General features: G+C 38.8%; 1 protein-coding gene across 1 annotated transcript in view; it reads right to left on the bottom strand.

Annotated features, from left to right (window-relative positions):
* LOC150089220 (uncharacterized) overlaps positions 1–24,321 on the bottom strand; it is a 221,521-nt gene that overhangs the window by 170,009 nt on the left and 27,191 nt on the right. Inside the window, exon 3 of the mRNA XM_090389912.1 lies at positions 10,782–10,923. Within this exon, the coding sequence (XP_090246038.1) occupies positions 10,782–10,923 (142 nt within the window). The remainder of the gene's footprint in view (positions 1–10,781; positions 10,924–24,321) is intronic.

Below are 24,321 nucleotides of genomic sequence, written 5' to 3'. Positions count from 1 at the left end.
GGTGATTTCAATTTGCCTCTAATTGATTGGAGCAAATGGAAGGGAAACTCCACATGGGGGACAAAATTTTTAAATCAACTAGATGATTGCTATTTGTATCAACATTTCAGGGAAAACAATACTCTAGAGCTCATCATCACCCATGCACCAGATGTCATAATAGGGCTAAAAGTACAGGAACCAGTTGCAGGAAGTGATCACGAAGTTCAACAGTGGACGATAAAGAGAGGTGCAGTAGTTAAAGGTAAAGGAATGGGTTATAACTTCAGGAAAGGAAATTACAACACAGCCTAAGGTGCTACGTGGCCTCTGTTAACTGGGTAAGATATCTCACAGACAGCGAATACAATTAAACTATGAACCTTAAAAACATTAATCACAGAAGCCTTGAATGCATATATACCATTAAAAAAAATACTCCACAAGGAGGATTTCAAGTTGGATGAATAATGAAGTTGCCAGATTACTCAAGCAGAAAAAGACGGCATGGAAAAGCTACACAGCAATAAAAAGTACAAAAGCGTATAACAGCTACAGATTGATCTGTAATAGTGCCACAGAAAAGGTTAGGCTGACAAAGGCAGATTATGAGAAATCGCTGGCAAAGAGGGGGGGATAAGGAATTCTTCACATATATAAATGCAAGGAAGAGAAGAACAAACCAGATTGGACCCTTTTTTGTAATGGACATGGGACAGTATTAGATACCCCAGCTGAAATTGCAAATGAACTCAACAATTACTTTGCATCGATATTTACAGAAGAAAAACCCTTTACGTCAATGAAAAATTATAGGAGTCAAGCTGAAAAAAAGGTAATTAATGATGTTGAAATTTCACATGTTTATTTAATGAAAAAACTTTCAAGCCTACAGGCCAGTAAGGCTCCTGGGATTGATGGCATACACCTTATAATCTTAAGGGAGGTGGCAAGTGAGTGCATTGAACCATTCAGGTAATTATGCAAGCATAACTGGACTTGGTAGTGATTCAGCTGGATTGGAAAAGTGTCAATGTGTCTCCAATACATAAGGGCGGTTCTAACAGTGAAGTGGGAAATTACCGGCCAGTAAGTCTAACTTCAGTCGTAGGGAAACCATGGAGACAATGATCAAAGTTGAAATTCAGGATCATTTAGATAGAAATGGAATTCTGAAGGATACTCAGCATGGTTCTGTAAAGGGAAAATCATGTTTAACTAATCTGGTTAACTATTTTGACAGGGTCACTCATGAGCTGGATTTAGGGAATAATTTCGACATTGTTTATTTGGATCTCGGCAAAGTATTTGACTCAGTCCCACATGAGCGGTTACTTTATAAGCTGGAACAGATTGGAATCACAGGGAAAAATCCTTAGATGGATAGCTGGATGACTTCAGGGCAGGAGGCAGAGGGTTGTGATAAATGGTTATTCCTCAGATTGAGTTGATGTAAAAATTGGGGTTTCCCCAAGGATCAGTATTAAGACCACTGCTGTTTTTGATTTTCATAAATGACATCAATGAAGGGATAGAGGGCATGATGTCTAAATTTGCAGACGATGTTAAAATTGGTAGAGTAGTTAATGATCACTGTCAAGCTGAGCTTCTTCAGAATGGCCTAGATAGACAAATGGCCTAGACAGACTTCAGGGATGGTCAGAAAAATGGCAGCTATGCTTTAATCCAGTAAAGTGTAAGGTATTGCACCTGGGGAACAGTAACCCCAAAATAACTTATACAATTGGAGGCATTGAACTAAAGCCGGTAGTGGAGAAAAGGGACTTGGGTGTTACGATACAGTCAGACTTTAAGTTCTCTGAGCATTGTAGAAAGGTTGCAAGGAAGGCCCATGGTGTCCTGTCGATGATGTATCGAACAATTGCTAGTAGAGATAAGGATATCATAATCCCACTGTATAAGGATATTGTTAGACCACACTTGGAATACTATGTTCAGGTATGGAGATCGCACCTAAAGAAAGACACTGCTTCTTGAAAGGGTCCAGAGACATAACTCACCTGGTGAGATTGGCAAGAGGTCGTCCATATGAGGAAAGACTTCGAATATGTGGGTTGCAGAGCTTGGAAACTAGACACCTTAGAGGAGACTTGATTGTGGTGTTTAAGGCTCTGAGAGGCATAAGCAAAATGAATGAGGACGAAATTTTCACAGTTATAAATGATTCTAGAATAAGGGGCCGTAATTTCAAGTTATGAGGGGAGATGTTTAGACTGGATTGCAGGAAGTTTTATTTTAGCCAGCGAGTTATAAATTATTGGAATAAGTTGCCTACATGGGTGGTAGAGGTTGACAGTTTGGGGAAATTCAAAGGTCAGCTGGATAATTACCTATGGAAGGAGGGAAACGCTTAGGTTGTCCATTTTATTTTTTTTATTTTTGGCTGATGCAACATAAGCCATAGGCTTCCTTGCACCATGTGGCCATTATTAATACTAATACTAATTTCCATGAGTATTCTACCTTTTGGGTCACTCTTGGAAATAGGAGATACATTTGCACATTCAAGAAATTATGGAATATCTTTGAAGCAATAGTCACACAAATTACGAATTCATATGTTCCATTCAAAAGGCATAACAAGGATGCCAAGATGGATGAATACAGTGCTGGCCAATATAATACAGCAGAAAAAGATGGCACAGGAAAGGAAAGTTACAGAGCAAAAAAACGCTGAAGATTATTACAGCTACAAGTTGATCTGTATCAGTACTATAGAAATTTCAGATTAAGCTGAAAAACAATGAGTATGAGAAATCACTGGCTCAGAGAGCACAGAACAGGGACAAGGAGTTTTTCACATAAGTGAATACAAAGAAAAGAAAGTCATATCAGAACCTTGTGTAATAGGTGTGGGAAACCTTAGCTAATCCAGCTAATGTGGCTGATCAATTGAACAAACACTTCAATTTTTTCTGTTACTTCAATTCTTTACAAGTACTTCAAAAAAGACCCTTCATAGTGAGGAGAGACTGGACTGAGAGAGTGAGGTTAAGCTGTATGAAATTAGTGATACTGAAATTACAGAAGATTGCTTTTTAAAAAAAACTTTCAAATTCAAAGATAATAAGGCTCATGGAGTTGATGGCATACACCCATTAATTTCAAGGGAGGCTATGAGAGGATCCATTGAACCCTTAAGGTTAATTAGGAAGGTATCTTTGGACTTAGATGGATTCCTTTAGACTGGAGAAGTACCAATGTATCACAATAAAGGCAAATTCTAAGAGTAAAGGATAACGTCAGACAAAACTTGATCGATAGTGAAAATCACTGAGGCAATGATCAAAAGGGGATACATGGACATTTGGATAGAAATGGAATTCTGAAGGTGTTATTATGTTATTTGGTTTTTAGGAGCATTAGCAACTAAGGCCATATTGCTCCGGGAATATGCGGTGGTCATTCTCTGACCTTTCCGCATCCTCCGTATTTGGTGGTGACAGGCTCGAACCCCGGTCTAATCAAGAAGCATGTGCTACGCACTGCTGCTCCTTCCCACCTGGCTACGGAGGCGCCAAATTCTGAAGGATACACGCAACATGGTTTGTTAGGGGAAAATCATGTTTAGTTATTTTGACTGGATAAGTCATATGCTGGACACAGCTCATGAGTGACTCTCAAAATAGGAAAGATTCTTAGGTAGATAGGAGAGTGGTGCAATGAAGGAGATAGAGGGTTGCGATTAACTGTTACTCTTCACATTGGCTAACATTAAAATTGGGTCCCCAATGGATTGGTACTGAGATCACTATTGTTTCTGATGTTCTTAAATGACATTGACAATAGGATAGAGGGCATGATGTCAAAATTGCAGATGATATCAAGATTGAGAGAATGGTTAATGATTGATATCAAGTGACACTCCTTCAGAATGACTTGGATAGTCTTTGCTGATAATCAGAAAAGTGGTAGCTATGTTTTACAACTTTCATTGCTGCAAAATGTAAGTCTTACACTTGGAGAATAAAAATGTCAAAATAACTCAGAGCTTTGGTGAGTTAAATTTTTCACTTTAATGAAAAAAAGTCTTGTATACAATATAAGCTTATAAGTAATAAATATTTAGATGCCAAATACAGTTAATATCAAGGTTAACATCAAGAACCAGATTTGTTTTTGATATCATCTGGCATCAAGAACCAAGTTGCCACAAAGACCCAAAACAGGCTTTTCTCTGCAATCTTCAAAAGAACAGCAATTCTTTTTACCTTGAAAGTCAAAGTGCTTCAATCCTTGCTGCAAATAAGAAAGCTGTCTAACCTTTGTCTTCATAGCATTTGCTGACAAGACATGAGAGAGAGAATGTGTAAAATATTTATTTACATGCATACAAACTATACAAGCTACATAGCTTGTATGGACTACTCCAGTTGTGGAGTACCAAACAATAGCATTTTTGCTTCTTCATTGTTAGCCCACTTGCATAAAAAAATGGATAACAACAACTTAACTGATTATCATATTTATACTTGACAGAAAATAACATGATAACATGACAAAAATTGAACTTTACATCAGCAACACAACATTTAGTTTAACTACAGCAGTACACAATTACATCTTTACGTAATTCTACACTTTGCATGCATAACCTTCCAAGTATTCAGAGAAATAATCATAGAAGCTACTTGGCTTTCATACCAACTAAAAAATATTGTTCAAGGCTTAGGCCTAAATGAATGCCAGAAGAACTAATGAGACATGGCACAAGAAGAGAAGAAAAATGAATCAGATGCATATAAATTATTGTGATAACTGTGGTAGATATAAACTAGTCTGCAATCAAGTCACAAAGGTGGTTGTTATTTGGTTTTTAGGAGCATTAGCAACTAAGGCCATATTGCTCCGGGAATATGCAGTGGTCATTCCCTGACCTTTCCGCATCCTCTGTATTTGGTGGTGACGGGCTTGAACCCTGGTCTAATCAAGAAGCGTGTGCTACGCACTGCTGCTCCTTCCCACCTGGCTATGGAGGCGCCCACAAAGGAGGATAGGCAAGCCAAGATAGATTATGAAAAATATTTGGCAAAGGCTGCAAATAAAAATAGCAAAGATTTATTTTTCTTAATTAAACACTAGAAGGAAGGGGATGAATCACATTGGTCCACTTCATGTTGGTTCAACTGTTGACGATCCTGTTCAGTTGCTGACAAGCTAAAGTATTTTAGATCTACATTCACACATGAGGAATTCTGTAGAGAAGTGGTGGCCAGAACTTTATCAAACTCTAAAAGGGAGCTAAATGATTTTATAATAAGTGAGAGGAAAGTGGAGGAAAAATTGTTGCAGTTAAACATAAGAAAGGCACCTGAGGTGGATGGGATCTATCCAGTTATATTCAGTGAGGCAGCAAAGGAAGTAAGCAAACCCTTAGCCATAATTATGAGAGCATACTTGGATTCAGGGGAGGTCCCTGTGGACTGGAGACGTGCAACTGTATCCCCAATTCACAAATGGAAGTCAAAGGGTAACATGAGTAATTACAGACTTCCTAGCTTAACTTCTGTTCAAAGGAAAATAATGGTGTCGCTGGTTACAGGAGTAATTCAGGGCCATCTAGACAGGTGTGCAGTTATACTTCAGTCACAGCATAGGTTTGTTAAGGGGAGATCTTGTCTGGCCAATCTGATTGGATACTAAGGGGAAGTCACAAAGAAGCTGGATACAAAAAATAACATTGATATCACATACTTGGATTTTAGGAAAACTTTTCATACGATTGCACATAAAAGACTGTTGTACAAATTGGTGCATTGTGTCATTGAAGGCAAGTTACTGCTATGGATAAAGGAGGGATGGTTGAGTGGGAGAAGACTGAGTGGTTGTCAAGGGACATTGCTCTTCATGGACTAATGTTATTAGTGGAGACCCACAGGGTTAGGTGCTGGGCTCGTTGCTGATTTTTGAATTTATTGATGAAGGTATATCAGGCTTAATGTCTAACTTTTCAGATGATACAAAGGTCGGCAGCATGGTTAATAACAGTAACAAAGGTATGCTGCTACAAAAAAGACCTAGAAAAATTAGGCAGATGAGCTGAGAAATGGCAACTGAAGTTTAACATCAACAAATGTTAAACTTCAATTGACTTCTAACTATATGGGTAGCACTAATCCCAGCGTAAGGTACCACTCTATGGTACTACACTCAGGGTAGTGGAAAATGAGAAGGACCTGGAGCTAATTGTGCATATAAGTTCTCTGAGAAGTGCAGACAGGTTTCCAGAACACCTAATGGAATTTTGTCAATGATATACAGGAATTTTTCTAGTGAGGGTAATGAGGAGATTATCCCATTGTATGAGGAATGGTCACGCCACATCTTGAGTACTGCATATAGGTCTGATGGCCTTATTTTAGGAAGGATGTAGAGCTGCTGGAACAGTTACAGAGAAGAGCAATGAGATTGGTGAGAAAAACAAAAAGGTGCTCCTACCAAGTAAGGCTTCAGTTCTGCAAACTGCAGCATCTGAAGACTAGGTACCTGCAAGGTGAACTGTGATGAGCGAATCAGGTGTTTAACGCTTTGAATGGCTTAAGCTAACACAATGCTGATAGGATTCTTCCTCTTGCTCAGACTATGCACATGAGGTGACATAAATTCAAACTGATGAAGGATCATTGCAGAATAGGTGTGTGGAAGTTTGCTTTTAGGCAACGGGTAGTCAATTATTGGAACAAGCTTCCATCTGCTGTTGTAGCAGTGTGTGTTTTGAATAAATTCAAGGAAGAACTAGACAAACTATTGGAATGTATGAACAGGTGAAATGGAAATTTTTTTTTTTTTGGATGATGTATAAGCTTGCTTTCTTGCATCATTTGCCACTACTAATACTATTACCATTACTGGTTTCTTCTTCTGTATCAACTGTCTAGAAACATATGATAGTTCTTTAACCATTATACACTATACTGAACATAACTCCAATCTTAAGAATATGAGTGTTATTATTTATATATTTTTGACGGTAGTCATTTTCTTTTTGCAACATATACCATATAAACAGAAATCTTAGCCTTCTTTAAGCAAAAGGAAATGGATAATTGTAACAACTTCAAAGTACGATGGTTATGTACAGCAAGTTAAGTAGAATTAGCAGTGTTTTGTTTTTTTAATTTTACAGCTTAGGGTAGTAGTTGTTGTTACTGTGAGATAATGACACAAGGGAAACTAAGACCAAAATTTCTTTCTAGGGTCCACCTGGTAGAAAGCTTAATCTGTACATCAGAGCAAATTAGTTGTAGGAATACAACTGAATTAGCTAAAGGAACAGGAAATATTCAACATTTACTTTATTTCTGAGAAAGTGTTCTGTTGTTGGAGTGATCTGTAAATTGGAAAGTGTTTTAAAGGTGCCAGATCTTTTATTTGAGAAACATTGGCAATCAGTTAAAATATGTTTAACACTGAGTTGTTTGGGTTTGGGTTTGATTTGGGTTTTATTGGCGCATCAGCAACCGAGGCTATAATGCGCCAAATACCGGTCATATATAAAAGGTGAAAACATTCAGTGACCTAAGTAATTAGGCCACCATGTCGAGATATAACAGGTGTAAAAGTACATGAACAAAGGAATAACAATTCAATTTTAAATACGAGTAAAAAGGTTTACTGATTTTAAAAGGCTAAAAACAGTAGACACATTGTCATTGTCAGATAAAATCTGACCGAGTGTATACGGCTCAGCCAGATGACTAAAAGCGGTAAAATAAAAATCACGTTTGTGTCTAAAACGTGGATACTCGGTTAAAATGTGGCGTATACTTAAACAGGTGTCACAGTTCTCACACGTAGGACAGTCATCTGCCCTCAGCAGAAATGCATGTGTAAGATGACTGTGTCCTATGCGGAGGCGAGCTAAAACAACTTCCTCTCTGCGATTCCTGCGCTGACAAGACTGCCAATGTCGGATTACAGGCTTTATCTGATAGAGCTTGTTTGTGACTTGCTCATGCCAGGATTGTTGCCATTGGGAAAGTAATTTATCGTGTATTAACTGCCTGTAGTCTGTATAGGGGACTAACAGGCAATAAGTGTTGTGGGGTTCTGGTGTCCTGGCCGCAGCATCTGCCAGTTCATTTCCCACGATCCCAATGTGGCTTGGAATCCAGCAGAAATGAATGTCGAAAGAACACTCAGACAGAGAGTGTAGCGTCTGCTGAATCCGGGTCACAAATGGATGAGGATTATACCTCATACCCGATAAAGCCTGCAGTGTACTTAGAGAGTCAGTGTACAACATACACCTTTGATACCTATGGGTTTTAATGTGGTCTGCGTTGTTTGACATAAAGATCATCGAAGAGGGCTTTGCCCATGAGCAAACAGATGTGGATAAGATGTGAATGGCCATTACATAACCTTGTTAAAATAACTTCCTCTCACTGGTTTTGCTGGAACTTGACATCCATATTTGCAGTTAACATTTTATTTGGCAGAGTATGTTATTTATTTCTTAACTCCATATCTATGCCCATTCGAGTTTGCATGCCTTTTCCGATTGTGATCTTATAATCTGTGTAAGGAACTAGACAGAGAGATGGTGAAAACAAAATGGTCTGTTTAGCAGCACTATCTGCTTTTCCATTTCCTCGGATAACAGAATGACCTGGTATCCAGCAAAAAAGTTATTTCCATTTTGTGTTTTTAAAAGAAGTAAATTTGAGACCAGATATCTTTTAGTTACTGGATGAGAAACATGAAGATTATTTTGTATAACTAATAACAGCGCTAAAGGAGTCACAGCTTAGGATTTAGCACTAGAATTACCATTATAAATAAGACAGTTGTTGCTTTATGATCTTATTAGCATTAGCAGAAGCACATGATGCAAGAAAGCAAGCTTATGCAGCATCAGCCAAAAAAAGAAAACTCTCCCTTTCACCCCTCCATTCGTTCCAAATACCTGTCCTAAATTTATTTAGGCTATCAACTTCCACAACAAAGGATGGAAGTCTGTTCCACCAACTAACTACCCGCTGGCTAAAAGCAAACTTCCGCACATCTATCCTACATCTTTCTTTCCTCAATTTGAATTTATGCCCTATCAGGCAATTATTCTGAGCAAGAGGAAGAATCCCATCAGCACTGAGCATGCTCAAACCATTCAAGGCTTTATATACCTCACTCAGATCACCTCGCAGGTGCCTAGTCTCCAGACACTGTAATTTGCAAAACTTAAGCCTTTCTTCATAAGAGCAACCCTTTGTTCCATTCACTAATCTTGTTGCCCTTCTCTGTACTCGTTCCAACAGCTCTACATCCTTCTTAAAATGAGGCCTGCAGACCTGTATACAGTACTCAAGGTGTGGCCTGACCATTGCCTTATACAAGGGGATAATCACCTCCCTATCCCTGCTAGAAAAATTCCTGTATATCATTGACAAGACACCATGAGTTACTCTTGAAGACCGTCTGCACTGCTCAGAAAACTTCATATCTGCCTGCACAATTACCCCCAGGTCCTTTTCGTTGTCTGCCACAAAGTTGATACGTTACTCTGGGGTTACTGCTTCCCATATGCAGTACTTTACATTTGTAAATGCTAAACTTCATTTGCCACCTTTCAGCCCATCTGCTCTACTTTTCTAGATCCTGTTGCAGCAGCGGACTGTCATTAGTGTCTTTAAAAACCCTGCCAACCTTCGTATCATCTACAAACTTGGACATTAAGCTTGATATATCATCATCAATATCATTCATAAATACAGAAAACAACAATGGACCCAACACTGAACCCTGTGGGACTGCACTAATAACATTAGTCCACGATGAGCAGTGACCACTGATTACCACTCTCTGCCTTCTCCCACTCAACCATCCCTTTATCCATAGCAGCAATTTGCCTCCAATGCCACACTGCTCTGCTCCAAGTTGTTCAACAGTCTTCCATGTGCAACAGTATCAAAAGCCTTTCTAAGATCCAAATATATGATATCAAAGTTATTCCCTGCATCCAGTTGCTTTGTGACCACATCATAGTATCCAATCAAATTGGTCAGGCAAGACTTTTCCTTAACAAAACCATGTTGTGTGGTGTCTGAGCTATAACTGAAGTCTTGTCTAGATGATCCTGCAGTGCTTCTTTTACCAGTGCTCCATTAATTTTCCTGAACAGAAGTTAAACTAAGAGGTCTGTAATTACCTGTGATCCTCCTTTGTGAATTGGGGTCACATTTGCACATCTCGAGTCCATAGGTACCTCCCCTGAGTCCAAAGAAGCTCTCATAATTATGGTTAAGGGTTTGCTTACTTCCTTTGCTGCCTTCTTTAATATAACTGGATAGATCTCATCCACCCCGGGTGCCTTTTTTATGTTTATCTTCAACAATTTCTCCTCCACCTTCCTCTCAGTTATTACAACATCATCTAGCTCACTGCCAAAGTTCAATTCACCTCTGACATTTCCCTAACAAGACTTGCAAAATATGGTGACAAATTGCACAGTTCAATGAGTCTCTGTAACTGTTTATGTGTACATATTTGGAAAAATTAAAATAACATTCCCATATTGTCTCTTAAAATTAAACATAACAAAATGTATAACATAAAATGTACGGATTTCTACAACAAATCAGAGTTATGCATAAAAATTTTTAAGTTCATATTCATTCTTTCTAGATGAGGCAACTTCAGTGATAAGCAGTGTAACATGAGGATCAAAATAACCTTCACATAACCAACAACAGATTAAAATAACACTTAAAACAACTAGTAAAATAATTTTAAATAACTATCTTGGTTCTGAATAACTTCCATATTATTAATTCTTAACTTACCATTTTATTTTTGGAATCATGACAATCATATATTTCTTTCATTGCAGTATAAAAAGCCAAATCCAATATTTGCAATATCTGATAAGGAAGTGTCAGCAGAGTTTCACTTATCTCGACACTACTTTCAAATAAAGACATAGCACTGAAACATAAAAATAATACTGCAAATAACTGCTATATATTACAATACTTTGTGCATAAATATTACTAGTAAACAGAACATTATTTATATACGTAAATTGATCATTATTTCTGTATAAACAAGTCTACTGTATACAATGACCTAAACCACTATAGAACAATCTTTTTTTTTTTTGCTGGCAAGCTGCACTGAGTTCCTCAATAGGATTTGCAGGTCATACACAGAGACAAATGTATCTTCTACAAATCCGAAAGAGCTGAAAATTAAAAGTTGGAATAGAGCATTATATATGCTGAAGACGAGCACTTCCTCTTTTTCATAGTATTTCAATTTACACTTTCTCTCCCCCAATATTTTAACTATTGGTTATGTTTTATTCTACGATTCTTTGTGTATGTTATCTTTATGTTTTGATTCTGTCTGTCCTAAACTTCTTAATCGATGTTTTCCCCCAATGATTTTTAACCCTGTACAGTCTGAGAGATCCCAAGGATTGATTTTCAGGAAGAAAAAGTTATTAGAAGGATGTGCTAAAATTCATTTATTTCACTTTAAAGAACCATTCTTTCTGCCATTCCATTTAAAAATTGATCATATCATGTAATGTGCAGTTAAATATAGTACACTACTGAAAGTATATTTTTTGGTGAAATGCATTGTCAGAGGATGAAAGTGAAAATTACCTCCAGTTAGATAAAAGTGATATATTTTTAGAATAGTTTAGCATTAGCATTAGCATCAGCATTAGTAAAGGCATTTGATGCAAGAAAGCAAGCTTATGCAGCATCAGCCAAAAAAAAAAAAAAAAAAAAACCCACTTCCACTTCACCCCTCTGTTCGTTCAAAATACCTGTCCAGCTGAGCCTTAAACTTATTTAGGCTACAACCTCCACTACAAGGGATGGAAGTCTGTTCCACCAACCAACCACCCGCTGGCTAAAGGCAAATTTCCGCACGTCTATCCTACATCTGTCTTTCCTCAATTTGAATTTATGCCCTCTCAGGTGATTATTCTGAGCTAGAGGAAGAATCCCATCAGCATTGAGCATGCTCAAACCATTCAAGGCTTTATACACCTCTATCAGATCACCTCGCTGGTGCCTAGTCTCCAGACACTGTAATTTGCAAAACTTAAGCCTTTCTTCGTAAGAGCACCCCTTTGTTCCATTCACTAATCTTGTTGCCCTTCTCTGTTCTCGTTCCAGCAGCTCTACATCCTTCTTGAAATGAGGCCTCCAGACCTGTATACAGTACTCTAGGTGTGGCCTGACCATTGCCTTATACAAGGGAATAATCACCTCCTTATCCCTGCTGGAAAAATTCCTGTATATCATTGACAATACTCCATGAGCTACTCTTGCAGCCCGTCTGCACTGCTCAGAGAACTTCATATCTGCCTGCACAACCACCCCCAAGTCCCTTTCATTCTCTACCACTGTCAGTGTAGTACCACAGAGTTGATACATTGCTCTGGGGTTGCTGTTTCCCATGTGTAGTACTTTACATTTGTCAATGTTAAACTTCATTTGCCACCTCTCAGCCCATCTCCTCAACCTTTCCAGATCCTGTTGCAGCAGCATAGTGTCAGTAGTGTCCTTGACAACCCTGCCAACCTTTGTATCGTCTGCAAACTTGGACATTAAGCTTGATATACCATCATCAATATCATTTATAAATACAGAAAACAATAATGGACCCAACACTGAGCCCTGAGGGACTCCACTAATAACATTAGTCCACGATGAGCAGTGTCCATTGATTACCACTCTCTGTCTTCTCCCCCTCAACCACCCCTTTATCCATAGCAGCAATTTGCCTCCAATGTCACACTGCTCCAATTTGTGTAGCAGTCTTCCATGTGCAACAGTATCAAAAGCCTTTCTAAGATCCAAGTATATAATATCAAAGCTATTCCCTGCATCCAGTTCTTTTGTGACTGCATCATAGTATCCAATCAAATTGGTCAGGCAAGACTTCCCCTTAACAAAACCATGCTGTGTCCGAGCTATAACTGAAGTCTTGTCTAAATGATCCTGCAGTGCTTCTTTAACCAGTGCCTCCATTAATTTTCCTGGAACAGAAGTTAAGCTCACAGGTCTATAATTACTTGTGTCAGCCTTTGATCCTCCTTTGTGAATTGGGGTCACATTTGCACATTTCCAGTCTATGGGTACCTCCCCTGAGTCCAAGGAAGCTCTCATAATTATGGCTAAGGGTTTGCTTACTTCCTTTGCTGCCTCCTTTAATATAACTGGATAGATCCCATCCACCCCAGGTGCCTTTCTTGTGTTTATCTTCAACAGTTTCTCCTCCACTTTACTCCCAGTTATTTCAAGATTCTGTTTAATTTATTTCCTATGAATCTGTCTGCTATACTTTCCAAAATCATTTCATGTTTCCAGCAATAAATAAGAAGCTTTTGCAACTTTATTGAAGCTGTGTCTGTTTGTGTGTGCGTGCGCGTGCGAAGGATTTGGAAATGTCACTTGTGAAGGGTAGTTCTGATAATCAATAGATGATAGTAGGCTAATCTTGGTTCTTGAGCATGTTTTTGTGTGTTGTTGGTGGTTCCAAGGAAGAACAGGAAGGGGGAATATTAGAGTGAAAATGGGAGGGTAGAAGAAACTCAAATGGAGAATCCATAAACATGCAAGAGACACCAGACTAGGAAACATGGGATCAAGTGATGCAACCTTCCATTCAACTGTGAAAGACCACACACAGAAAAACACTGAAAAGAAAACACTTTACTGAGTCAACCAAAAAACACTGTCTATTCCGATATTCCGAGAAACATCAATAGAAATTGGGATTAGAGGAAACAACCACCCCAATGGCTCAACCTATTCCATATATCTCATCCTAGTAATAGCCAATCACAGGTGCCTTCCCTGCCTCTGCTTCTTCCTTATCTTCAACCTTCCCTTGATCCACCTTTCACCTTCCTCCCTGCAGCCCACCAACAACAGCCTCAAGAAGTCATATCCAACTCGGCTACACAGAGCCCGAGGGTCAAATCATCCAAGTTAACTACAAGAGAGCTCACTGTTATGAATGAAACTAATAAGAACTTATTAAACCTCAGGAAATTTTTTTTCAGTCAACAATTTTTAGAGAGGAAACGAAAAAAACACTTTTCTAACTCAGAAGAGAAGAACCGTGGGAAACCTTTTTATAATTTCTCATCTGCTGAACTACAACTTTTTTTTTTATTGTACCTTCTGATGTTTTATTTTTAAAGCTTTGTTGTAACCTTATTTATGATACATTTTTCCTTATCATTATACTGTTACTTTGTTAGTCAACTTAAAATGCATAGATACTAAGGCTATTCATTGATTAAACTTTGCTCTCTTAACTCATTAATGAGCATTTAACAATATATATTGAGTAACCGCAAAAATGTGCGTGCAATTGTTTACATAACCTAGGGTTAATCTGTTTAAAGTTAAATGGTGTTGAATGTTTACGGAGTTCTTAACTGAAAGTAAAATCGATTCCTGCAAGAATCAGTTATTTTTTCAAATGAAAAATATAGTTTGTAGTTCTTCTTTTGTTTAATGTTAGATAGAAGGTTCATAATTCTTTACAAATGTGCGTGGAGAAATAATTCATATCTGTTTAAATTAAATTATTGCTTGATCAACAAGGAGCATCTTCACTTAGAAGATAGAGTTAAAAAAAAAAAAACAGTGAGAGAGAGAGAGAGTGTGTGTGTGTGTGTGTGTGTGTGTGTGTGTGTGTGTGTGTGTGTGTGTGTGTGTGTGTGTGTGTGTGTGTGTGTGTGTGTGTGTGTGTGTGTGTGTAAAGGAATATGGTTTCTCCAGCTGTTATGGAAGGCAATTCTTACTCATAATAAATTCTAATTATGGTAATCATGTCTGTTTTTCCAGTCAGGCTTACAGAATTCAGAGGCAGGAGAGAATTTTTTCATTTGAAATGTGAATTGCAATTACTAAATATATTACCATTCTTATACAATGTGAAATTAATAATACAGTTTATTAAGCTATTCGCTAAACTACTATACATAAGAGACGCCTCCGTAGCCAGGTAGGAAGGAGCAGCAGTGCGTAGCACAGGCTTCTTGATTAGAACAGGGTTCGAGCCCGTCACCACCAAATACAGGGGATGCGGAAAGGTCAGGGAATGACCACCGCATATCCCGGAGCAATATGGTCTTAGTTGCTAATGCTCCTAAAAACCAAATAACAAACAACAACAACTATACATAAGGTAACATTTCAGATATCTTATTGACACCATACTGTTTGGGAAGCAAAAATAGAAAGTGTTACAAATTTGAATACAATTACCACTATTATGAATATTACAACCACAATTATGAATATTACAATCACAATTATGATTTGAAAATAAAGAATTCTAAGTTTAGATTATAGATAATAGAACCAGATATTAAGTTAAGTAAATTCAAAGAGATTAAATTCTTAACTGCTGACTGACTCCTCTTGCCGATGCTCCCAGAAACCTGATGTGCATACAGGCATGAGGCCTACCAGCAGTTAATTTATAGGTGAGGAATTAAATTCCATTGGCCAACAGAATTGTGCTAGGATTTTTTTTCCTCGATCCAGCGTTCTTATGTAATTGACTCCTGAGATGACCTCTGCTCTCCTACTCTGGTTTTCTATCCTACAAATGGGGCTTTTGTGTAGTGGCATCCTGAGGTGACCTTTGCACTCCTACTCTTGACATCTGGGTTGGTTTTCAGGCTGGTTCTGGTGGTCTGTTTGTTTGTTATTTGTTTTTTAGGAGCATTAGCAACTAAGGCCATATTGCTCCAGGATATGTGGTGGTCATTCCCTGACCTTTCCACACCTCCGTATTTGGTGGTGACGGGCTCGAACCCCAGTCTAATCAAGAAGCATGTGCTACACACTGCTGCTCCTTCCCACCTGGCTATGGAGGTGCCCTGGTGGTCTGGAAGGGGTTGTATGTGGGTTATTCCTCCAGACAAGTGGCCTATTTTTTTCCAACCAGTTTCTCATTTCTTCTTCTATTTTCTTTTTAAAAATATGAAAATATTGCAGGTTGAACTCGACTCCCTATTTTCTATTGATGGCTGAGGCTCCAAATATTTTTATGAGAAAAGCTTCTTTGAATTTCCTTCTGTTGTATTGCCTATCTGTAGAAAGGATTCTCATGTTCACAAAATCCCAAGTGTCACCACACCAGAAAGCATGGAGGGCTGTTTCGGACTGTAGAATTTTCCCATATTGTACATCTTTTATGTGTTTTTTTATTCTGCATTGTAGACATTTGTATGATTCTCCTATGTATTTTCCCCCACATCTACAGTTTATTTTATAGCTAGAACCTCTAGGATTGTCGGATTGTTGTTTTATGATCTGCTTGAATCTGCTTGGAGGTTGAACTTTTGAAGAAGGTGAAGATACCAAATTTTTTGGCTCCTTTAGCTATTTTAGTGCTAACTGAAGGTATGTATGGTATACATATGGACGTCTCCTATCCTTGCTAGGTTGAGGCTGTGTGATGGTTTTGGAAGTGTCGTCTATGGCTTTTTTTGATAACGTGTACAGAAAATCCATTCTTCATGACAAGCCTAGTTATTATTTGTATTTCCTGTTGAAGACTGTCTTCTTTAAGATCTAAAGACCCTCATCCTAAGAGATTCTGTGATCTCTTAGGATGAGGGCCTTTAGAATGCCGATTTTTATTGAAAAAGGATGGCAGGATTTGTAATTTAATATGATTCCAGTATCAGTGAGTGTTCTGTAAACTTCCATATGTAGCTCTATGGGTTTTCTGGTGAACAGGATATCCAAGAAAGGAAGATTGCCATTGTTTTCAATTTCCATTTTGAATTTGATTTTTTGGTGGTGGCTGTTGAGAGCCTCAAAGAATTTATGTAGGTTTTCTGTAATGGTTCCAGATAGCTATGATTTTATCAACATACCTTCTCCAGAATTTAGGTTTATTCGGATGGTTTTCTAAGAATTCTTCAAATTCTGTTATAAAAATTTAAGCCGTGAGAGGGCGCTACCCATGCTGAGGCCAGAAATCTGTGTATAGAATCCCCCGTTGAATGTGAAGTATGGCTTTCCTATGGAAAGAACTATGAGATCTATTATTTCTGAGGTAGGTAGAGGTCTTGGGTATCCTAGAAGGATATGCCTGTCTATTGCTTGAAGGAGACATGTTTTGGCTTCTTCTAAGGGTATGGTTATGAACATGGAGTCCACATTGACAACACAAAGATATCATCGCTGTTGATGTCCACATTTTTAAGCCTGGAGATTAAATTCTGGCTGTTTTTTAATGATCTCTGGTACTTTGGAATTATCAGGGAGAGATGTATCAACCATTTTGATATCATTTGCCTGGGGTAATGTCTACCACTGATAATAGATCTGACAAGGAATCTTGGTTTATATGCTTTTATATTAGCAAAGAGGTACAGTGATTCTGAGCTGTTAGGATTCAATTTCTTGTGGAGTTCTTTATATATGTAATTACCGTCGAGCAAGATTTGTAGTTTCCTTTTGATTTTTTTTTTCCCCCTCTAGGCCACTGGTGGGATCTGTTTTTAATGTTTTGTAGATGCTGGTGTCCTTTAGAAGCTCTTGTACTTTTCCAATGCAATCTTTCTTGTCAATAATGACTGTTGTGTTCACTTTGTCAACTTTTGATATATGGACGTTTCTGTCTTCCTTCAGGTTTTTTAAGGCTCTTCTTTCAGTGGTAAGATTGTTATCCTCCTTGTGGATCCTCTTGTAATCTGGGTTGTGTAGTAACTATATGGCTGTTATACTGATGGTATCCTTGGCTTTGGGCTAGTAAGTCTTTTTTTTTTTTTTTTAATGAAAATCCCAAACAAGAGAGGTATTACGACCTGTAGTACTCAGCACCGTGCTTGGGTTGGAGGTTGAGAAGATGAAAGAAGATATTTGTTGACACTTGAACTTTGTAGACTAATTTTCATGAAATATGTATGAAGGAAGTTTGTTCCAGAAACCAGCAGTTGAATGAATAAACGAGGAAGATGAAAAGTTGGTTCTGAGAGTTTGAAGTTGGACAGTAAGTGGATGTTGGCAGCACATGTTCGGACTATTTTGAAAGAGAGAGCGGGAATTATAGAAGTCAATTCAGAAGAACAGTGCCCATGGAAGTATCTATAGAAAAGGCAAGCAGCAGAAACAGTACATCTATGAGACGAGTGGAGAGACTGTTAGAGAGGCGACATTAATTAACCTAACTGCCCTCTTCTGAATGGAATCTAGAAGCCTGAGAGAGATTTTGGGGGCACCAGCCCAGATGTGGGAACGATATTCCATGACAGGGAGGATTTGCGATTTGTATAAAGTGAACAGCTGTTTGAAAAAAAAGTAACGCCAAGAGCGAAAGAGAAAACCAAATTTTTTAGATGCAGAGGAAGCAATATTTGTAATGTGCTTGTGCCAAGAGAGATTAAAAGTCAGGGTAATCCCCAAAAGAGATATATCATTTTGCCTAGAAATCAGAGTGTCACCAAAGATAAGCATAGGAGCAGAAGAATCCATTTTGCAAGATATAAGACAAGACTGAGTTTTAGAAGGATTGAAATCAACTGAGTTGCCTTTGCCCCACTGGAGAATTACCTGGAGATCGGAATTTAAGGAACTGGTAGTGGATACTCGAGAAGTTGAAGCTGATTGAGAAGAGCAAGGTTTCTCAAAATGGAATGCAATGTACTATCATCATCAAAACTATGGATAGAATTTCCAGTCAATGGAAGAAGGTCATTAATATACAAGAGGAAAACAGTGGAGGAAAGAACTGAACCTTGGGGAACACCAGCATTACTGGAGAATTTAGAAGACAGAGAGCCATCTACCATCACCCTCAGTGAGCGATCACAGAGAAAACTGGATAACCAATTAAACAGTTGGCAAATCATAAGATGTAAGCTTGTTTAGGAGACCTTTATGCCAAACATGATCGCCTTTCAGATGGCTGATCGTTGATCAGACGGAAGGTTTCTAGGTAGTTTAAGAGTTGGCAGTTAATTGATTTCTCCATTACTTTAGAAAGAGTAGAAGTAACTGCAATGGTACAATAAATGGATGGGAGAGATTTGTCACCCTTTTTTAGGAACTGGCTGGATATGAGCAAATTTCCAAGCAGAAGGAAAAACACCTTTGGAATAAGGAAGTGAAAAAAGGCGGCAAGAACAGGAGTAAATTCAGGAGCACAGGTTTTGAGAACAAGTAAAGAAATACCATCAGGACCTGGAGCTTTCTTAGCATCAAGATTCGTCAAAATCCTTCTGACATCCTTTTGACGGAAGACCACAGGAGCCATTAAATGGAACGTGTTGGGAATGGTGGGACGTGTTTTACCAAGATCATTAATACATGAGTTGAAAGAAAAATGGGATGTAGCAGGTCAGCTTTATCCTTGGCTGAAGTGACAACAGAACCTGGTTTGGACAGAGGGGGGAGCAGAGATGAGCAAAAGTTGCAGCCAATAGCTTTGGCAAGAGACCAGAATGCTCGGCTACCATTAGGGCAAGAAGTAAGTTTTCTACACTTAGCCTGTTCAAAATCTAGTTTGGACTGATTAATAACTGCTTTACAATTGTTGCGAGCTTTGGTGTAGGCAGAAAATGAAACTAAAGAATTGGAAACAAGCCAATTATGATATACAACGTTCTTCTCTTGAACAGCCTTAGCACATTTATTGGAAAACCACGGTTTAGATAAAGGAAGAGATTTTAAAGTGGGTGAGGAATAAAGGATTCCATTCCTACAAGAATAATTTCACTGACACAATCTAAACAAACGTTGACATCAGAAGTTTCAAAACAGTTAACCAACCAAGGAAAAGAAGAAAAGAAATCTCGCAGGTCATCCCATTTTGCATTCTTGTAATACCAAACAATATGGGGTTGGGAACAGCCATGACATAAAGGCTCCATTCGAGAAGAGACAATCACCAAGTTGTGATCTGAGGTGCCTAAAGGACCACTCACTTTGACCGTGTTGAATATATGGTTAGGATTGTCTGGTATTCTTGTAGGTAAATGAACAATCTGTGCAAGGTCATTAGTAATCGCAAAAGCCTAAGCATCTTGATCAGCTGGGTCAGTGTGACTAGAAAACAGAAGCCAGCTGGAGTTGTGAACATTAAAATCACCAAGGAAAATTACCTCACTGTTAGAAAAGTTGAACTGGAGAAAGTCAAAGAGCTCCAAGTGATTAGTGGAGTTGGGAGAACAGTAGAGACAACAGATAAATTTGACAGAGTGAGGTAGAGAGATTTTAAGCCAGAGAAGATAGAGCCAGAGAAGATAAGCCAGAGTTTGAGAACGAATGTAGCCTCTGCAGATGTAGCTTTTTGCCGCTCCTGGAACAGAGAAGTTTTTCTGATTTATTTTCTGTTTTATTAGCTTAAATTGGCATATTAACTTATTTTCTAGAGTAGCTTTATATTCCTATTTACGATACTTAGTTTAAAGTAACTTAGATAGAGCTTTTGTAGGTATTACTTAGTATCGGTAAGGGTATCAAATTCACGTGTTGACCGTTCGTAAATTTCCGTCATTGTAACACGATACAAAATATCTCGAACTAGATAGCATAAGCTTAATATAGTATAGTACAGTACATAATATTGTCAATTAATCAGTAAAATCTATAATCGTGTTGAACTTCATTGTCAATTAAAAAGTACTTTTAACTATACATATAACGACATAGGTTACATAACATAAATAATTAAAAAATAAATAATTAATACTTAACTTGATACGGAAGTTATATAAAGGGATTTCGTAGATAACATTCGATACTGAAACATAAATATAGCATTATAACTGTGTTGGGATACAAGTTTAGGGTTTTAATGTTGTACTGAAATTGAAATTAAATCGAAATCATGACTCAAACCAGAGCAGCAAAGCAAAAGGCTCAAGCTAATGGGAGTACTGTGGCTCAGAGGAGAACTGAGGGGGGCAGTTGCCCTCTGAATCATAGCCTTTTAAAATGCACTACTTGCTTGATGTTTGTTCGTGCACACACAAAGACATCCCATGGGGGATGTCTTTGTGTGTGCACGATGCAAGAAGTGTAAGGAAATCAGGCGACAACTCAGCATTGTTATGGGCCTATATGAGAGCTTGAAGGACAGGGTGGATGCCCTCGAAGGATTAAAATTGAGGGGCCCATCAAGCTCTCAGCTGCCCACACCAATGCTAGAGCTTGCACTTGGTCATCACGCAACACAGCGGCAGCCCCCAAGGCAGAATGTGCTGGTCCCAAAGGAACTAGTAGTTGTTGGTGACTCTATTGTCAGGGAAACGGGAAACATGCTTTGTAAAAAGGATAGGTGGAACAGGACCAGGGTATGCCTGCCAGGGGCAAAGGTTGATGACGTTGTAGAGCGGATATCATCTTTTAAGGGCACAAAAGGTGATATAGTTGTACACGTTGGCACTAATGATATTAAGAGTAGGAGACCGGCGGAATTACTTAACAAGTACAGGTCACTGTTGAAAAAAAGCCGTGAATTAGGGTTGAATTTGAAAGTGTCTGCAATTCTGCCCAGACACGATAGGAGGGAGTATATGATGAGAGCCCTGTCGATCAATTCGGCCCTGGAAAGATTGTGCAAGGCTCAAGGGGTAGAATTTTTTTCAGCCTGGTCAGTACTTGTTAACAGGAGAGACTGCTTCTACAGGGATGGGATACAATTAAATAGAAAGGGTGCAAGAATGTTTGCTGATGCTATATCGAGGCAGTGTTAGGTGGGTCGGAAAACTACTAGATTACGGGGATACAAGGACTAATAGATTAACAGTAGCCACTGGCAGAGGTGAAAGTGATTCTTGCACTGCTTCTATTGGAATGAGCCGCAGCCTGGAAAATAAGATGCAGGATATTTCAGAGACTGCTGGGAATCATTGGGGTACAAGTAAACACATGGGTTGTGTTAGGGTAGCTAAGAAAAAGAACAGGTGCATGTATACTTGCGTTTACACCAATGCTAGGAGTTTAGTAAATAAATTTGAGGTATTGCTCAAAACATCAAAGGCAGATATTGTTGGTTCTTGTGCTTGTTATTTGGATTTTAGGAGCATTAGCAACTAAGGCCATATTGCTCCATGATATGCGGTGGTCATTCCCTGACCTTTCCGCATCCTCCGTATTTGGTGGTGACGGGCTCGAACCCCGGTCTAATCAAGAAGCGTGTGCTACGCACTGCTGCTCCTTCCCACCTGGCTACGGAGGCGCCTGCAGATATTGTTGGGATTTCAGAGACATGGTGTCATACAGATATAAGGAATGCAGAACTGGAATTTGGGGAGTACAATGTCTACAGAAAGGATAGCTGGATGACTTCAGGTCAGATGAACTAATGAGACATATGGCAGAGAAGAAAAATGCATGGGATACATACAAATTAACACGTGACACAGAAGCCTATGATAGATACAAGTTGATCTGTAACCAAGTTACAAAGGAGGTTAGGCAGGCGAAGGCAGATTACGAGATATCTTTGGCAAGGGATGCAAAGAAAAACAGCAAAGAGTTCTTTACTTATGTAAACTCTAGAAGGAAGGGGATGAATCAAATTGGTCCACTTGATATCGATGGGTCAACTGTTGATGATCCTGCTCAGGTAGCTAACAAACTAAATGAATATTTTGCATCGACATTCACACATGAGGTGTCATTCAGCGAGGGGAATGCCAGAGGTGTATTCAACTCTGGCAGTAAGCTAGAGAATCTTGTAATCTCTGAGAGTAAAGTGGAGGAGAAATTGTTGAAGATAAACACAAGTAAGGCACCTGGGGTGGATGGGATCTATCCAGTTATATTAAAGAGGCAGCAAAGTAAGTAAGCAAACCCTTAGCCATAATTATGAGAGCTTCCTTTGACTAAGGGGAGGTACCCATGGACTGGAGATGTGCAAATGTGACCCCAATTCACAAAGGAGGATCAAAGGATGACACAAGTAATTATAGACCTGTGAGTTTAACTTCTGTTCCAGGAAAATTAATGGAGGCACTGGTTAAAGAAGCACTGCAGGATCATCTAGACAAGACTTCAGTTATAGCTCAGACACAGCATGGTTTTGTTAAGGGGAAGTCTTGCCTGAACAACTTGATTGGATACTATGATGCAGTCACATAAGAACTGGATGCAGGGAATAACTTTGATATTATATATTTGGATCTTAGAAAGGCTTTTGATACTGTTGCACATGGAAGACTGCTGCACAAATTGGAGTAGTGTGGCATTGGAGGCAAATTGCTGCTATGGATAAAGGGGTGGTTGAGGGGGAGAAGACAGAGTGGTAATCAATGGACACTGCTCATCGTGGACTAATGTTATTAGTGGAGTCCCTCAGGGTTCAGTATTGGGTCCATTATTGTTTTCTGTATTTATAAATGATATTGATGATGGTATATCAAGCTTAATGTCCAAGTTTGCAGACGATACGAAGGTTGGCAGGGTTGTCAAGGACACTACTGACACTATGCTGCTGCAACAGGATCTGGAAAGGTTGAGCAGATGGGCTGAGAGGTGGCAAATGAAGTTTAACATTGACAAATGTAAAGTACTACATATGGGAAACAGCAACCCCAGAGCAACGTATCAACTCTGTGGTACTACACTGACAGTGGTAGAGAATGAAAAGGACCTGGGGGTGGTTGTGCAGGCAGATATGAAGTTTTCTGAGCAGTGCAGATGGGCTGCAAGAGTAGCTCATGGTGTATTGTCAATGATATATAGGAATTTTTCTAGCAGGGATAAGGAAGTGATTATTCCCTTGTATAAGGCAATGGTCAGACCACACCTAGAGTACTGTATACAAGCCTGGAGGCCTCATTTCAAGAAGGATGTAGAGCTGATGGAACGAGTACAGAGAAGGGCAACAAGAGTAGTGAATGGAACAAAGGGGTGCTCTTACGAAGAAAGGCTTAAGTTTTGCAAATTACAGTGTCTGGAGACTAGGCACCACTGAGGTGATCTGATAGAGGTATATAAAGCCTTGAATGGTTTGAGCATGCTCAATGCTGATGGGATTCTTCCTCTTGCTCAGAATAATCACCTGAGAGGGCATAAATTCAAATTTAGGAAAGACAGATGTAGGATAGACGTGCGGAAATTTGCCTTTAGCCAGCGGTTGGTTGTTGGTAAGCTAATTTCTGCTGTAACAAGGGTTTTTGAACTTAGGTTGATGATATGTTAACTTTACCTACAAACACTCGTGATTGAGTGTGTTCGTGGGTAAAGTTAAATATATCAGGGAAGGAATTATTATTGTTTGAATAATGCGGTAAATTTTGGGTTTTAGGTCTAGATGCTTGGATAAATCTATGTGCATTTTTGTGAATCAAAAGGAAATTAATCTAATCGTGTTGAAAAA

Source organism: Mastigoproctus giganteus, chromosome 2, assembly GCF_048544385.1.
Source record: "Mastigoproctus giganteus isolate SK-2022 chromosome 2, ASM4854438v1, whole genome shotgun sequence".
Taxonomy (NCBI): domain Eukaryota; kingdom Metazoa; phylum Arthropoda; class Arachnida; order Uropygi; family Thelyphonidae; genus Mastigoproctus; species Mastigoproctus giganteus.
Note: the sequence above shows the minus strand (reverse complement) of the source record. Positions and strands in the feature narration are given on the sequence as shown.